Source organism: Muscardinus avellanarius, assembly GCF_963383645.1.
Source record: "Muscardinus avellanarius genome assembly, chromosome: 13".
Lineage (NCBI taxonomy): Eukaryota > Metazoa > Chordata > Mammalia > Rodentia > Gliridae > Muscardinus > Muscardinus avellanarius.
The window spans coordinates 36,355,503-36,373,681 of record NC_137799.1 but is presented as its reverse complement, the minus strand read 5'-3'; the positions used below and the strand labels follow the sequence as shown (position 1 = coordinate 36,373,681).

General features: G+C 50.6%; 1 protein-coding gene across 1 annotated transcript in view; it reads right to left on the bottom strand.

Moving 5' to 3' along the window:
- GABBR2 (gamma-aminobutyric acid type B receptor subunit 2) overlaps window positions 1-18,179 on the bottom strand; it is a gene marked incomplete at both ends in the record, with an annotated part of 372,345 nt that overhangs the window by 76,514 nt on the left and 277,652 nt on the right. Inside the window, 3 exons of the mRNA XM_080708508.1 lie at window positions 2,208-2,340; window positions 4,915-5,065; window positions 9,880-9,960. Coding sequence (XP_080564634.1) covers window positions 2,208-2,340; window positions 4,915-5,065; window positions 9,880-9,960 — 365 coding nt within the window. The remainder of the gene's footprint in view (window positions 1-2,207; window positions 2,341-4,914; window positions 5,066-9,879; window positions 9,961-18,179) is intronic.

Here is an 18,179-nt window from a genome sequence, read left to right as displayed (position 1 = left end):
GGGGAGGGACTGTAAACTTGTTGGTGCACAGAGAGAAGTCAGAATCCTCGACCCTCTTGCATAAATTCCTCCAGGTGCCTCAGGGAAGCCTGGCCACTACCCAGGAAAGCTGGGCACAGTAAGATAATGGCCACAAAAGGGCAGAAAAGTCATGCAGATTCAGGAGTAGTGGGGACTCGGTGGTGGGTGTCTTACCTTCTTACCTTTCTGGGGACCAGCCACACCTCCACAGGTGGAAGTCAACATTCCAGTGACATGGATCACACCCGTATAAAGGGAACAAACCTTGCTAACCATACCATCAAGGCTTTTGAGGGGCTCAGCGTCTTTGGACGCTGGCTCTAGGCTCCCTGAGGCCAGACACTGGGGCTTGGTGTCATGTAGTCATCTTCTTAACCTCTAGGGGGCAGAACAGGGAGGAAGGTGGTGGGGAACAGGGAACAGAAAACCCTGAGCCCAAAGAGTGAGAGACCCCAGACAGCCCTACACCTTTTATTTTCTTCTTCTTTTGATGAAACAGATTCTTTTTTCCTTCCTTCCTTCCTTCCTTCTTTCCTTCCTTCCTTCCTTCCTTCCTTCCTTCCTTCCTTCCTTCCTTCTTTCCTTGTGGCACTAGGATTGAACCCAGGGGCATTCTACCTCCAAGCCTTACCCTCAGCCCTTTTTTTTGGTTTTGTTTCAAAACAGAGTCTCACTAGGTTGCTGACAGTCTAAGTTACTGATGCTGGTTTCAAACCTGTGATCCTCTTGTCTCAGCTTCTGAGTACTGAGATTACAGGTGTGTGCCACTATGCCCGGTTTCTGTTCACCCTGTTTTTTTTTATTTTTATTTTTATTTTTGCAGGTCTGGGGATGGAACAAAGGGGCATTTGACCTCTGAGCCACACCCCCTGCCCTATTTTTTTTATTCTTTTATTTTGAAACAGGGTCTCACTAAGTTGCGAAGGGCCTCACTAAGTAGCTGAGGCTCTCCGTGAACCGCGATCCTCCGGTCTCAGCCTCCCGAATGCTGGGATTACAAGCGTGCGTCGCCATGCCCAGCTTGTTCATCCTATTTTTAAATTCCATCTGAAAATTAGTTTTATACAATTGCTAATTGCTAATGTATCACCTCCCTTTTTTTTTTTTAAAGAAAAGTAATGACTAAAGGGCATTTCTTTGGACATCAAAAAATTTTAAATGTTAATTACTTTTCAAAATAGTTTTTCTACAATATAGTAAATAAAGGGCTCTGTGTTGGACTTTCTTAAATACACGTGTACCCAATGGGGAGGACAGAGCCCCCCGGGGAGACAGCCTTGGTTCTTGAATGTGAAAAATATTGGTCTTTTATGTGTGAAATATACACATACCTCTAGTACATACACAGATACATTGTATATGTCTGGTATTAAAATTTTCCTAAGAGGAATGATTAGGAAAAATGCCTAAAAAGGCTCCAGTGGGGGCAATAATGAGAAAACATGGCTGAGAAACACTCCTGACACCATGAATCGCATTGCAGAGTCTCCATAGGACACAAGGTCTGCTGTACAGACATCTCTCGTTGCGTTCCATGAGGAGTGTCCAAGTGGATGGAGGATTTGCTCCTCTAACGACCCTGACCCTGACCCTGGGTGCTACAGAGTCGCTGGTGGGTCCTCCTCCCCTCCCTTTCCTGGGGTCACCGCCATCTCTCAGTGGACCATCCTCCAGCAGCCCAGGCAGCCATGGCCTTAACGCCACCGGCAGCGCATATGCTCGAAAAGTGGTACCATTTTCCTGTCTGTCCATGTATTACCACGCAGTCCTGGGTTTGCATCTATGTGCGGTGTGTGTGTGTGTGTGTGTGTGTGTGTGTGTGTGTGTGTGTGGTGGTGCTGGAGATTGAACCCCGGGGCCTCCTACCTTCAAGCTACACCCCCAGCCCTATTATTTATTTATTTATTTATTTTGCGGTACTGGGGATGGAACCCAGGGGCATTCTACCTCTGAGCTACACCCTCAGACCTACTTTTAATTTTTTGAAACAGTGTCTCGCTGAGTTACAATGGGCCTCACTAAGTAGCTGAGGCTGGCTGTGAACCTGGACCCTCCTGTCTCAGCCTCCCAAGTACGAGGATTACAAGTGTGCGCCACCACGCCCAGCTGCAGCTATGTGTTTGATGACCCGGGTTACCAGAAAGCCTTGATGTCTTAACACCATTTGCATGGGTAGAATGACTTACAGTGCAGAGTGTTTCGAAGGTCTTTTCCGACACAAAGGATCCATCGAGGCCAAAGAGAAATATAGAGGCATAGGAGAGCATTCCTCCGAGGATGATAAGGTTGTTCATGTAGGGACTCGACATCTTTATCAGCCTATAAGAGAAGGGGACGACACATTTACTGAGCAGCTCGCCAGCTGCTCCTTCCACACACACTTGCCTCGGCTTCTCCCAGTGCCCGATCCTCACCTCCGAGGTGCCTTTTGAAGGACCCCAGCCAACGATGTCTCTCTAATTGTTGATTTTCCTGCCTCCCTGGTCAAAGCGATCTATCTCTTCTCTAGGAACTGCCTGTTGCATCTTCTTTTGTTAATTTTCAATTTTACCCAGAGGCACTATGTCCACAGGTTCTTTGGGCCAGGGCGGGGAACACATGCCAAATTCAGAGAATCCTACAGTTAAGTGAGTGACCTTCCCACTGAGGAGGGAGACTCCATAGCAAGAAAGGCCCCTACCTCCAGGGGACCATGTCTCAGAAGGTGAGTGGGTCTCAGCCTCCAAGTACTGGGATAATACGCATGCACCACCACACTGGGCTGGGCCACTCTTTATAATACTCTCAAGCTCTATATGCTCCTCTCCCATACTTCCTTCAGGAATTCTGCTGTAGCTCCCAGGGGCCAAGCAAGCCAGGCCTGACTGGGGCTGCATTTACCTGGGGAGGTACCTGGCTCCCTGGCACAATCAGTTCAGCAAGTTTCAGGCACCCCATGTCCCAGGTGCTCTTCTGTGGGTTGTAATTATAGTTAATTGTTCTCTGAACATTTTCCTTTGCATTCTGCATTTCTATTCATCCTTCACTGGTTAAACATGTAACGTGTTAAAGTGATAGGAAAATAAAGAGCCTGTTGCTTTTTGCGTGTGGACTATACATGAGCTTTTGAGTTGGATGCACTGGGGCCAGGGCTCAGCCCCGCCCGCCCTGCTAGAGGCGTGCCCTTGGCACACCACTTAACCTGGCTGAGTCTTCCTGCCTACAAAGCAGTCAAGTCGACCATGCTGCCTAGGGCTGGTGACACTGAAATCACACGGCCTCTGAAGGTCCCGTGCCCACCAGAGATACTAAGGCCTTCATTCTTATCACTAGAGCTGACTGGGGAGGGGAGGGGCCAGGAGTTGGGGCAGGCTTCCTGGAGAGGGTGACCTTGGAGGGTGGGCAGCATTTAGCCAGGTAGAGGGAGGGGGTTTGAAGCCACAGTGATATTTATTTCCTATCTCTTTGCAGATTTTTCAATAGCTAAGCCAGTCAAATAATTCATTTAGATTTGCCTACTGGAAAGAGTACTGGTAATTTCCCCCCAGGAGGCCAAGAGGGGGTAGTTAGGGAATTAAAAGAGTTTAGACTGATCTGGGCATGGTGGTGCATGCTTATAATCCCAGCATTTAGGAGGCTGAGAGAGGAGAATCACAGTTCACGGACAGCCTCGGCTACTTAGGCCCTTTGCTACGCAGTGAGACCCTGTTTCAAAATAAAGAATAAAAAAATAGGGCTAGGGGTGTAACTTGGAGGTAGAAAGAACCTGAGTTCCACCCCCAGTACTGCAAAAAATTTTTTTTTTTAAAAAAAGAGCTTAGGCTGATGACAGCTGCTGTTCCCATGGGAATTCTTGAGGCACACAGTAAGTAAGCCAACACTAAGAGAACTCGGCTCTGTCCCGGCCTTGTGCCAAAGGTCAATAGATACAGTCCTCACTGAAGGTTTATACCAAGGGAACAAAAAAAAAGTTACTTCATCTTTCTGCAGCAATATGCATATGGCAATATACACCAACAGGCGAATAAAGCTCGATTTATTGATCTTGCTCTTGCACTGGGGAGGCAACACCACGTGGCTTCTGGGCACAAGGATGGAGCAGAGCCCTCTCTCTGGGCCCTGAGGCTGCTCCACGATGGCCCCCGCACCGAGGCCCTGCTCAGTCTCCCCCACCAGGGGAAGGAGTCTGGGCTCAGGGATTTGCCATGGAAACCGAAGGAGCCGGCTCTGCATGGTCAAGAGCTGCGTCTGGACCCGTGGCCTGTTCTACCCACGACCGACTAGAATAACTCTGAGGAAGGCTCTGTCTCTAGGAGAATTACGGACATGTGTTGGAGAAAAAAAATGAGGATGAAAAGCCAAGAGGACAGGCCCTTCTGCACAGGAGCAGCAGCCCTCTGCCTCTGGGGCTCTCGTCTGTGACACAGGGAGTCATCTGGAGGGTCTATGGAGGTGCTGTCAGGAAGAGGCTTCCTCAGCTGGCACGTGCTGTTCAGTGGGAGTCCTCACCACTGCACTCAGTGACTGTCTCCAGCAGTGATTTCCAAAGATGCTGGGGGGTGGGTGGCAGATAAATTAGGGATTCTTTTTTTTTTTTTTTTTTTTATCTTTGTTCCTGGAGATGCAAGCTGCTGATCATAGGCAAAGCTCTGAAGAGGCTTGTGGACTTAGACCCTCCATTTTATCTAAAATAGCCTTTCTTAAACTTAGTTGACCAGCTGCCCTGAGAGTGTGTGTGTGTGTGTGTGGGGGGTGTATAATGCCTAAATCATCCTAGTAACTGAGTAACACACTCAGGAAACTGCCCTAAAAACTCCTGTGTCCCTGGAGAACCTGTTGTGGGAAGATCCTATGCTTGGACCATGAGGTTTGGCAAAGAGAGCCTGATCCCAGAGGAGGGCAGGAGCCACTTACTTCTGATTCCGGTTCTTGATGTTGAAGAAGAGAAAGGCGCTGGCCATAATCATACCGAGGATAGTGAGGGCAGAGAGGATGCTGTAGAGAGGTAGGGAGATCTTCCGCAGCTGCTCCAGGATGATGGTCTTGTCCTTCGGAGGTTCGGATCCTAAAAGGCCAAAGAGGAGGCCTCAGCGGAGCCCAGGGCATGGTCACTCCCTATGGGCATCTTCACCTGGGTGCCCGTGCCATCAGTTAGACCCCTGCCCACAAATGCTATAGCAGGCACATCTATCTCCGGCATGAGCCGGCTCAGTGGCTGGCCAGCCTGCCCAGTAGGGAGTCTGAGCCAGGACTTATTTCTTTCTCTAAATAGAATCAATAAGGGATTTGTGATGCATTTAATAGCCATTAGAAGACTAGAATTTGATTTGGTCTAATTATGCTGTTGAAAAAACCATCACCATTTATCCCCAAAGGTAACAACAGCTAGGAAGACAGAGGGTTGGGTGGCATGAGCGGGTACCAGTGGGTGCCACTGGGGTGAGGAACTTGGCTTTGGCCTCGAGGACTCCTCTCATACCCACGCGTGATAAATGATCGCCCTCAACAGGGCAGACCTCCTGCCCGTCACCTCCACGGTGACATATATGTGCTTTGGCTGCAGATTTCCTGCCTCAAGGTCATTATGTTATCCAAGTTCTCTGGTTTTCTGTTTCTGTAATACTTGCTAACTGTGGGAGGCAGAAGCTACCTTCCCTTCCCACCGTGATTGGACTGGACCGAAACTGTGGGATTCCAGCTCCTTAATGACTGCAGAGCTGCCCTGCTCATTCTTCAAGGGCATCAGGAAGCTGGGTGGGGGGCCCCGAGGGTCTCAAAGAAAACACGTCTCTGCATGGCTGCAAAATTGCCCTGTTTTAGTTTTACCTGGTAGAGGCTGGCTTGAGATGAAGGAGGTAGGGACTTCCCCAGTTTCCTGAAAAATCCCTTTTTAGCTGCTATTTGGGGTCAGGTTTCTGCTGTGGAATTGTGAAACTTTAAGACTTTTCCTTCTAGTGGGGAGATGTGGAATTTACTGGCTACAGAAATGTAACCAAGTCTGGGAGTCCTGGGAAGCCCCAGCGGGAGTCACAGTGACCCCAGGGCAGGGTCAGGGGCACCAGCCATATTTATACCTCTTTCCCAGGAGATGAGCCAGGGAAAGGCGGGAGGAGAGAACTCCCCAAACATCTGTGTTTAAGAATTTCTGCTAGCAAGTTCGAGTGTGTTAAGAAACAGTAAGTGGGTTTTTCAAAAGAGTTTGAGCCATCTAAGAAAGCTAGAGAAATTGCCAGGTTTGAAAACAGCTGGGAACCTGCTGGTATGTTAAGGTAAAGCCAGAAGCAATTCCATCTACAGAAACATTTATCAGGAGAAAGGCTCCAAGGGCGAAGAGTCAGGGCTAAAGCAAAAACAAGGCAGAGATAACATTACTTCTTGCTTCTAGAAGTGAGAGCTGAACATCCAGAAACTTCTTACTCTGCTCTGCATCACTCCCTCGGGTGCACCTGGACTGCAGGAGGCTGCTCAGGGGCCTGTCGGCTCCCAGGGTCCAGAGTGGGCCTGGGGATTCTCACTGCAAACAGCCCTTCTCAGGACACCGAAAGAGAGGCTGAGGTGTGGGACACACACGGTATGACCACTAGTGAGTTTGGGACCTGGTGTCTAGAAACAACTTCAGAAAACCTCTTGTTCATTCCTCCGTCCCGCTCCCCAAGGCGCATCTCAGTGAGGTTGTGGCTCGAGGCCGCAGCAGGCCTGAGTTTTCTCTCGTTTCTCATCCAGCCCATTCACTCCTTACTCATGCATTCAGCACCATGTATTTGTTTATCTTTTTTTTTCTACGTCCGGGCTATACTCCCATTTTATATTTTATTTGGAAACAGGGTCTCACTAAATTGCTGAGAGCCTCACTAAGTAGCTGAGGCTGGTTTCGAACCTGCGCGATCCTCCTGTCTCAAGCGCCGGGATTATAAGTGTGTGCCACCATGGCCGGCTATTTGTTTATCATTGATAAGCACCTTCCATGTTTCAGACCCAGTGCTGGGCACCAATAATGCAAAGGTGAACAAGACATATCCCTACTTTCAGGGAACTTCTATACTGGCCTCAAAGAAAGGAAAGAATGCAGTAAGAAGCAACAATACTTACACGATAATATAGAGATTAGTAGATACATGTTTGCGCGCACACACACACACACACACACACACGAGAGTCTAGAGATTTTTCCTTGATCCACCCAATGGTGTCATGGAAGTAAGGCTATTTCCACTCTACAGAGGGACAACAGTTCTCTAGGTGTAAAGTAGCTTGTATAGCTTGTAAGTGATGATGATGGCAAGATTTGGACCCAGCTCTGCCTAACTCCACTGTGTGAGTGGCTCCACTGATGAGGTGCAGGCAGGCGATATGACCAGGCACAGGATGGCCCAAGCAGGGAGCAGGGTCATGTCCCCTGACAGAGCCAGGAAAGGCTCTGGAAAGGAGCTGGGTGGGAGCTGAGTCTTGGGAGATGAGTACTTGCTGGCCGACACCAGGAGGAGCAGGACAGGGCACTGTGGGAAGATGGCAGAGCATGGGACAAGGCTGGGGGTGTCTCAGCATCTGTGAGCACTTTGGTGGGGGAGGGGTCCCCATGAAAGACTTGGGGCCACAGCACACAGCCCGGCTCCCTCTCTGTGGGCACTGGGGACCCCGCAGGGCTCTGAGCAGAGTGGGACATCTTCAGCATGGCGAGACAGCAGGGCACTGTGGCTGCTGAGGGCACAATGGCCTCCAGGGGACAAGACTGGTGGTTGGAGGCAGGGGGACTGGCAAATTGGCAAGGGCTGGGTGGGGGTGCCAAGAGCTAAACCCAGGCAGAGGTGGAGGTATACGCAGGATGGCTGGCTCTGCCCTGACTCCGATGTGTCCTGATCCGGCAGTGAGTTCAGAGACTTGTGCTCCCTCTCTGGACAGCGGGGAGGACAGGGGAGTGGGAAGTGGACCTGGCATGGTGGCCTGGTCATCATCAGTGCTGAGCTGGTGACCCTCACTGGTATGTAAACACTGTCTTGGCTTTTGCCCCCCCCCCCCCCCGATTTGTTTTATCTCTCAGTTATGTTTTGTGATTGTGTTTTATCCTTGGATCTTTCCTTCAATATATATATATTTTTTTTGCGGGTTTGGGGATGGAACCCAGGGGCATTTGACCTCTGAGCTACACCCCTGCCCTATTTTTTAATCTTTATTTTGACACAGGGTCTCAAAAGTTGCAGAGGGTCTCACTAAGTAGCTGAGGCTGTCCGCAAACTGCGATCCTCTGGTCTCAGCCTCCCGAAAGCTGGGATTACAAGCCTGCACCACCATTCCCGGCTTTTTCCTTCAATTTTTAAACCCAGAATCCTTCTTCAGAAGAATTGAGACTGATCTCCCAAGTCCAGGAGCAGACAGGCCTATTTTGGAGGTGTGGACCCCAGTGGTTAGAATAGTCCATGCTTTTCACAGCCTGTGTGAATTTTGGGTGATGGCCTCTCTGAACCACTTTCTCATCTGCACAACAGGGGTAATGTGTGATAGTGCATGGCTACATGCTCAGGACAGCTCTCTCAGGTGGGCGGAGGAGGTTCCATTGAGGGTGAAGACCAGGCTCAGGACTCAGACGTGGAGGCTGACCACATTGTGCGATGTCCTCAAAGCCAAATTCCATAGACACAGTGGATATTTAGGGACACAACAAGATCTAACCAAGGAGTCCACAGAAGAACCTTTCCTGGTGGCCTTGATTTTAAGAAGGGACTCCAGGTACAGAAAGCCAGTGGTCCCATTTTCTGTTGACCTAGAAGAATCAAAGCATCTGGGTGCTGTGAACATGGTAGATTCTTCCACTGCCATCCAGTGATTAGGCTGTCCATCCATCCATCCATCTACCCATGCACACAAACATCCATCCATCTACCCATCCACCTACACATTCACACATTCATCAATTCACCCATCCGCCTACTCATTCACACATGCATTCATCCACCCTCCCATCCACACATCCATCCATCAATCCACCTCCCCCGACCTACCCATTTATCCATCTATCCATCCACCTACCCATTCAAACATCTATCCATCCATCCACCAATCAACTCACCCATACACACACACACACACACACACACACACACACACACACACACACACATCCGGTCATTTGACGGACTGTGTATTGAGCTTTTTATCAAATATCATCAAAGCCTAAAACATGCAGGCTCTGACTGATTTCAGGAATCAGGATCAATTTAAAAATTTGATCCAGAAAGAAACTCATGTTCCAAATCACTTAGTAATTTTATTGCTAAGTGGTGGTGGCCATCAGAGAGTCAGAGACACAAGACTGGAAACAGACGGGAGCCACCGTCTCATGGGGGGCGTCAAGGAGGGCTGCACAGATGGTGTCATTTGACTGGGTTCTAGAAGCCTAGGAGGAGTTTGTTAGCTGAAGAGTAGCAAGGGTCTTCTATCAAGAGCCACAAGTGGAGCGCGGCCTTATAACCAACCCGACCCGATGCTTCTGTAGAGTTGGAGACTGAGCTAAATTTAGCAGAGCCACATTTTAAAATCTGACTTTTTTCCAATATTGGAGATTGGACCCAGGGCCTCATGCATGCTAGGAAAACACTCTACTCCTGAACTACATTTCTAACCCTGAGCCAACTTAAAAATAAAATGACCCCTGGGCACTCATTGGCTTAAACACTTTGCTGAGTACTCCATGAAAATCCCAGTGACCCATCCCAGAGCTAGAACCATGTAAGTGACTGGAACCCTGTGTTCAGTGATAGTGTATGCTTGAGGACGTGACATTAACCCCATGAAGCCCAAGACACGGAATTTATCCCCAGCCCTCAGGCAATGTCCAGCTTGGGAGTGCAGGGCACCGCCCTCCGAGAAGCCCACCTGCCTTACCTTGGAACCTGATGGTGTCGTTGATAATCTCCAGCGTGTCAGCCACGGCGTTGTACTCTCCTACTTTCACCTCCCTCCTATCTGGAGAGAAAGAGCCAGGGCCAGTTAGATGGGACTCCGTCTGGGGCTCCTGTCCCAGCTCCTGCCCCCGCCCCCAGCTAGAGTCTCACAGGCTTCCTTCCTCTCATGCCCCTTCCAAGTAGAACCCCCAAGTCTCCACAGATCTGGGAGGCATCCTCCTCTCACACCATCACCTCCACTGCGTGTGCACCCTTTGCTGTGACCTCAAGACTGAGGAGCTCACTTGGCCCAAAGCTCTGCTCCCTCCACCCTAGAGACTTGAAGACACAGGCAGATTATCCCGTGGCACTGGCCATCATCCCCTCCCTCATTCTGGACACTGTGGTCCTGTGAATGCATCCTCAGGTGGAATTAGTGTCTTTCAGAGCCAGGTTGCTCTGCGTGTCATCCCCAGAACAGTCACACTGCCACTGGCTCCTTATACCCACGTGTTCCCTCACTTTTAAACCCTAGGGCTGCATCCAACCCCCCACCCTCTTCTTGCTGTTCTGTTGGTGGGTTTAGTTCACTGTTTCAGCTGCTGACAAGGACAGAGATGATGAGGAGGCAGGAGAGACAGAGAAGAGGGATCAGATTTGACAAAGGTTTCTCTTCACCAGGTAAAATAGGCACAACATCCAAGATCAAATGGAGGATGAATAGTGGGCAAGAAAGCCACCCAGGCTTTTTGTGGGGCTGCCAGGAGCTCAGGTGCCATTCCATGAGGGGGTCCTGGGGATCATCCAGGTACTGACCTTGAGTCTGGAGCCTAGGGCCCAGGTGTGAGCTGGGAGCAGAGAGTCGGGGCCATCATTGTGGAAGCAAGAGCCTGGGGCAGGGGCCAGGGAAGAGACCCCAGGGGAAAAGAGCCCAGCAGGAGGAAGGTGGACAAAGTGCAGCATCCAGGAGCACCGGCTTTTGCAGTGGGTAGGACGGGACCGCTCTTAAAGGAGACAGGGAGGGAATGGCCAGGTTTCCAGGAGCAGGGTATGAGGGAGTGTGGGCCTCTTAGGAGCCAGGGAAAGAAACAGTTTCATAATGGAGCTGCCCAGCAATGCCACGCACCTCCAAGAGCTTGAACAGCAAGCTGGGATCAGCGACTTTGGTGTACGGAGGATACTGGTGATCCTAGGTGAAGTGGGTGGGGAGAGGGGAGGGGCCAGAGGGAGGGAGCAAGGGCAAGGAGGTCAGGCGCAGAGAGTGGGAGCCCAGGGCAGAGGAGGCCTTGATGAGGCTGGGGAGCAGGTAGGAGGGGGCTTAGGGCAGTGGTCGCCATGGTTTGGATGTGGTTGGTCTCCTCAAAAGATTCGTGTGCCTGAGGCTCAGTCCCCAGCATGGCGGCATTGAGGGGGTGGAGCCTCTAAGAAGTGGGGCCTTGTGAGGGTGGGAGGATCGAGGAATCACCCTCCGATGGAGTATAGTTCTTTCTTTCTTTTTTGTACTGGGGATTGAACCCAGAGGCATTTTACCTCCAAGCCATATTCCCAGCTCCATTTTATTTCTTATTTGGAAACAGGGTTGCACTAGGTTGCTGAGAGCCTTGTGGAGGTGCTGAGATCGACCTTGAACCTGTGATTCTGTCTCAGCCTCCCAAGTAGTGGGAAAAAAGCTTGTGTCACCACACCCAGCGGGGATTACTGTAGTTCTAAAGGGAGTCTGGCTAGTTCCCGAGAGGGAGTTGCTATCAGGGCGCCTGTTACCTTCCGGATTCCTCCTCCCGATGCCACCGCTGTGTCTCTCACATGACCCCCCACCACTGTGGTGCAATTTGCCATGAGACCCTCTGCAGGGCTGAGCAGACATGGTGCCATGCTTTCAAACCTTCAGAACTGTGAGCTAAGTACTCCCCTTTTTCTATATTAAGCATCCAGCCTCAGTTATTTTGTTATAGCAACAGAATGTGGATTAGGACAGTGGGCCTCATCTGGGCTCTTTGTGTCTATGTGTGATACTGACGATAGAAATCCAGTAGTGTTCTACCTTCAAGCTAGATCTCTAGCTCCTTCCTCCTTTGTTTTGAAACAGTCTTGCCAGGTTGCTGAGAGTCTCACTAAGTTGTTGAGGCTGATCTCGAACCTGTGATCCTCCTGTCTTAGCCTCCCAACTACTGGGTGTACAGGCATTTACCGCTATGTCCAGCTGATCTGGGCTCTTTTTATGTCCATTTTCTTATTCTGCTACAACAATGTGTGGAGGAGCTGCTCTCCTTCCCATCTCACAGGGGAGGAAACTGGGGCTCAAGCTGGTTGTAGCTTTGCCCAGGGTCCCGCTGATCCTAGGAGCAGAGCCCAGATCGGCCCCTGGACTTCCCTACTGCTCCCCCCCCCCCGGGGCTGCCTTGATAGGGTCTTAGAGAGGTGACAGTTCATGCCAGGTGGCGACATCTGCGATTCATGAATATAATCATGGCAGAGAGTCCAGATGAAGGGGCCCTACAGGGTGCAGGTAGGGCCCCAGAACTTTAGATGCCAGGCAGCTGAAGGCCTAGAGCTTCTGAAGGAAACCCAGGTGGGCATCCAGGGAGCCACCTCTGGGGCTCTGGCTCTACAGGAACTTCTTTGCAGGTGCACTGCTGGGCCCTCAAAAACATTCAGAAAAGGAACAGGGAATCCCTTAGGCCACACTTCTACCTGGTTCCTTTGACTATGGGGGGAAGAGGAGTCGTACGTCACCTCTTTCTCCCTGTAAGGGTCCCTGCCACTCGCAGGTGTCAGTCACACTGTGCAGGTGCCTGTTGTTTGTCTGGGTCACCTGGCTCCTAAATGTCACATTAGCACACTCTGCCAGGGGCCCCAGGATCCCTGCTACGGCCTTTGAAGTCTGCAGCCCCACGGATGCCCCAGTCAGCTCCTGCCACTCAGAGGGGGAAGCCTTGATTTATTTATTTGGCCAGGGGAGTAACACATGAAATATGCAGGCTGATTGGAATAAGTTATGGTTGCCGGGGAGTGGTGGCGGGCATCCCAGCGCGCCCAGCCACACAGCTCGGTCCTCTGACTCACCCCTGCTGTACAGACTGGCCCACAGCACCCGTGCTGAAATAAACGCTCGGCTCCCCATGATGCCCATAACCACCACGGTCTCTCCCAGGGCGCAGTACTCCGAGGCTCACAGGCACTTCACGAGTTCCTGCCTGTAGCCATCCCAGCCAACTGTGAGCTCACACGATTGTCCCAGTCTATAGAGGAGGCAGGGCTGCAGATAGGTTAATGGCTGGGAGCTGCGTGCTGGGCAATGGGCACCTGAATTCAGGGCCCCTGGTTCTGAATTCAGTGTGCTTTTACCATTCCTGCTGAGCAGGACTCCCGGTCATTCAGTCCACATTTATTGAGGGTCTGCTGCATGCTCAGCCCAAAGTATTGCACCATAAAGAATCCCTCAAGCCGGGTGCAGTGGTACACACCTGTGATTCCAATACTTGGAAGGCTGAAACAGGAGGATTGCAGGTTTGAGGCCAACCTCAGCAATTGAGGAAGACACTGAGCAACTCAGTGAGACCTGTTTCAACATAAAAAGGGCTGGGGGTGTAGCTCAGAAGTAGAATGCCCCTGGGTTCAACCTTCAGTTACACACACACACACACACACACACACACACACTTCCTCGAAAGCATCACCACAGGTGATATAAAGTCATCCTGAGACCCCCGACAAAGGTGGCCTTAGACACCCTGAGTGTTCAGAAAATGTCACACTAAGTCTCCTAGTTTAGTCATACTTTACCCATTGACAAATGTTACTGGGCACTTATTAGGTGCCAGGCTCTGTGCTAGAGGCTGGAGATTCAGGGATTATGATGAAATCACGACCTTTGACCTTGCCTGACCGCAACCGAAACCTTCAGCATGAAGATGACAGAGGGGCCACATGAAGTGGAGTTGTGCGCACGCGTGAACACGTCCCCTCGAGTCTCACTACAGTGCATGTATAGTTACAATGCACCCATAAAAAGGGCCAAATGCCAGTGTCTAGCATGAGGCCTAACTTGCAGGAAGTGTCCAATAAATGGTCACCATTTTATTTATGATAACGTAACTGTGAGCTATTTATCCTCTATGTTCCCAAACCCCCTGTGCTTTATTATTGCCACCTGTTCCCCACAATGACTCTCACTTGGAAGGTGGCTTTCCCTTTCCCCTATGGAGTCAATAAGCCCAAGCCTTAAGGCCTTCCCTGAACACTGCTGTCCTTTCTCGATTGTTGCAGGCTTAGAGCCCTGGGTCACAGCTCTCTAAGGTGGGGCCTCTGCCCTAGGCACGTGGTCCTCTGATCCCTGCTGGCCAACCAGTTCCAGAGTGGGGCCTGAGGCCTTGATGCTGTGGTCTTGGGCAGTACAGGGTCTGGTCCCCTACACTCTGCCCAGTGCCCCTCGTGAGCTGGCAGCGGGGAGGGTCACGCTCCCTCTGTTCTTTTGTCCCCCAGCCAGTGGCCACCAAGATAGGATGGCAGTTCCAACTTCTTGCTCTTGGGGTCCTTTCTAAGTCCAGCAACATCAACCACTCATTTGGAAACAGACAGGCCTTGAAACTGGAGACCGTGGACAGGGCATCTGTGCGAAGCCTGGGAAGGAGATCCACCCAGGGGTTCTGAGCAGGGGAGGGGCTATGGCACCGGGTCTGTCTCGGGCTGGCCTCCCCAGCTCCGGCCCTGCTGCAGGTCACCACCAGCTCATTGTGTGACTGTACGAGTTTCCAGTGGTTCTCAGCCTTGGCCAGGCCTTCTAGAAAATACAGATGCATGGGTCCCAACAGGAATTCAGTACCCCCAGGGGCTTGAGGGGAGGTTCATGGGTGGCAGCGTTTTGAAAAGTTCCTGGAGCTGACCCTGATGTAGCTAGGGCTGAGATCCCCTGGATTAGACTGAGGGCCCTTTAGCTCTGGCATTTTTCTGGTTCTCAGAAGCTAAAAATACTGTGAAACAGAGGCTCCTTTCCTGTAGAATAATGGTCTCTTCATGAAGTGCAAAATGAGTTTTTTTAAAGACACAATTTCAAAGTTTGGATTTGGATGCATAAAGAAAATAGGTCCTATTGGTGAAAATTTGGCTGCCAAAAAATGTCCAGTCTGAAAATATTCGCTGGCTGTGGGCCTAGGAGCAGCCGTGAGGCAGCTGGGTGCGGGCTGCAGTGTGGAGTGTTTCCGCCTCCTCCCTGGCTACGTTCCCCAGGCAGGAGGACAAGTGGGTCGCCAACCCTCTGCTTCGGCTGGACCCACACCCTGAGGCACTGGCCCTACTCCCCACTCCCCCAAGTGGCCATTCTCCCTTAGTTCTGATTTGAGGGAGGCATATGTGTGCTTTGATGTTTAGTTGTTGCTCATAACACGCACACACAGACTCAGTGTAGAACTCTGGAGCATAAAACAAAAGATGATCTTGGTTCAATAAAACCTGGCGATTCTATAAATGCACCTGATTCAAGGACCCCAAGCAAATTGGACGCTCAGGCACAAGAAGCAGCTGTGAGCTGGAGACTGGCCCCTCGGAAGCAGTGTTGGCTTTGCTGTGGTTCCTTGTGGACAGCCCTGGGGAAGCCTGGTCCCTGTCTGGGTCTTGCTAACCAAGCGGCTGGATGGCAGATCTCCAGGGCCTCCAACCCTGCTCCTGGAATTCTGCCACTGTTTTAAAGGGTCTTTTTCATCCCAACTTGGAATCTGATCCCTGTGACTTCCCCCACAGACCCTGGCTCTGCCTGGGGCCTGCTAACCCTGGGGCTCCTTGGTAACTCCAGAGTGCAAACAATGTCAACCACTTATTTGGATCCAGAGGGGCCTTGTAGACTGCAGACCACAGACAGTGAACTCCTCTCTTGACCACCCCTTCAGAGATGGACACGGTGACCATGATCCTTGACTGCTCTTCCTTCTCCAGGACTAGCAGCCACTCTCAGGAAGTGATCTTCACGGTCATCCCACCTGATAGGTCACCGCCTAGATCAGCCCTGGAGGGTGACCCTCCTCTCATGGCAGCAGATCTGAGCAGTGCCTCACAGAACAAAAATGGACTCTGCTTCCTCAGCACTCCATACTCTGCCGTCACAAACAATGGCTACTGCCACATTATAAAGAAGTCCATTGACCTTTGTGCTGAGGTGTGTGTGTGTGTGTGTGTGTGTGTGTGTGTGTGTGTGTTGGATCCAGAGGCATTTTACCTCTGAGCTACACCCCCAGCCCTTTTTAAGTTTTTTGTTTTGAAACAGGATCTTCTAGGTTGCTCAGAGTCTTGTTAAGTTGCCAAGAAGGCTGGTCTCCAACCTGTGATACCTCCTGTCTCTGCCTCTCAAGGACTGGGATTACGGGTATGTACACCATGCTCAGCTGACCTAGATATACACCCAGGAGCTGGAGGAAGCTTCACCATGAAGAGCAGAGTAGAAAAATAACAAGAAGAAGGAAAGAAAGAAAAAAGATGGGAAGGAAGGAAGAAAGGAAGGATCCAGTTGCGTTGATGCAAATTTAAAATAGCCACTCACAAAATAGCAAGGCACACTTTGTAAGGACACATTCAAACACAATATAGTCATCAAACACTGAAGAAGGCTGCCTTCCATTGAGGATGTGGGAGGGGAATATGGGACATGAAGGTAATAAGGGGATAAGGGAGCCAGGGGGCTTTCATGACACAATGATAAACCTTATGAAATGAGGAGCATGAAGCAAGAACACCCTTCCTCAAGAAATTCTGCATGGAGAGTACATCTAGGGCCATTTTCAAGAATGGCCAAGAGAGGAACAGAAAGTCAACAGCTGCCATGGCCCTTCTGTGGACCAGTCATGGAGCAAGAAACATGAGTGTCATGTCATTGAATTCTCACAGTCACTTTCAAGGGGCGGCACTTGATTGCATTTTATTTAATTATTTTAAAAATAAGCTCTGCAATAAAGCCTCAGAGAGCTTAAGCTACATTGCCCAGCTAACAACAATTAGGCGTGTCTGCTTCAAAGCCTGTATACTTTCCACACGATAGGAGATGAGTTCCCCATCATTGGAGGCATTCAAGCAGAGGTAATGCTATAAATGAGAGTCAGGGTTCCCAAGCATGAAGAGTCTACGGCTCAGTGAAGCACAATCTCTGTTAAATAATTCTATCTGAGCCACCTTCCCTGCGTTCCCTGGAAGGAAAGCCTTGCATCCTGAAGGCTGGGAAGGGTCAAAGCTGAGACCAGCCTCCCAGCTCCCAGAGTCCACATCCCAGTCGTCCTTCCGTTCTGGCTTGCCCACAACCCTGAAGTTCAGTGGGTCACATCTTCTCTCTCAATTACACGTAGTTGAATGGCCGGAGAAATGGCCTTTACAGACCATGGGCTGTGGAAGAGGAAGCTGCACCGTGTATTTCGATAGAAGGAGGAGGATATTAAAAATCAGCCTCAGGAGGCTCAAACTAGGGTCAAACCAGCCCAGAAAGTTTTCTAGTACATTTTGGGAAATTATCTTCCCGTTTTTTATAGGCGCTGGCATTTGGCCAGAGAGATTATGAAGCCCCTGGGGAACAGGGACTGTATCTTATTCAACTTGGCTTCCCCCAGAGGCCTCTGCAAAGCGCCTGGCAGATGCGCAGGAAATGCACACTGAATAGAACCGTATCTGTTACCCTGAAGACCAAACGGTAATTAATGTCTGCAAAGGGGAAGGAGGAGTCTCCCCTGCACTAGGCACATTCGGAATGACAATTATGTCATTAGAGCCAGGCGAGACCCCATCCCTTCAAATCAGGTGCCAGCACACAAAACTCCAAAGCCCGAGTTCCTATGCTGCACAGAAGCTGTGATCACGAATCAGCCCGAAGAAGGCAGGCAGCAGATGCTGGCTTCTCTCACGACGGCAGTCAGGCTCCACTGGCGGCTTCGCCCAGCTCCCTTCCCCACTGCAGATCCTTCATAGCAACATGGGTTCTTTTTTCTCTTAAGGAACGAAGAAATGGTAGTTTTCTAAAATAGTCATTCTCATCTTCAATTGGCTCAGCAGAGAACGGAAGTGGCCTGGGGAGGAACCCTGGGCCTGGAGCTAAAACAGGCTCAGCCTCAAGGTGTGCACCCGGCAGCCTGCTCACACTGCACCTGCCTTACCTAATGTGGTGGGCAGGTCCCTTGGAAGAGGGCCTCTCTGACGTCTGTCTGTGCGTGCATGCCTGTGTGCGTGCATGTGTGCGTTTGTGAGTGCGTGTTGTTGAAGATTGAACCCAGGGTGCCTCTTTGAGATAAGGGGAAAATTATGCACAACTGATCTGGGAGGGAATTCTGGGAT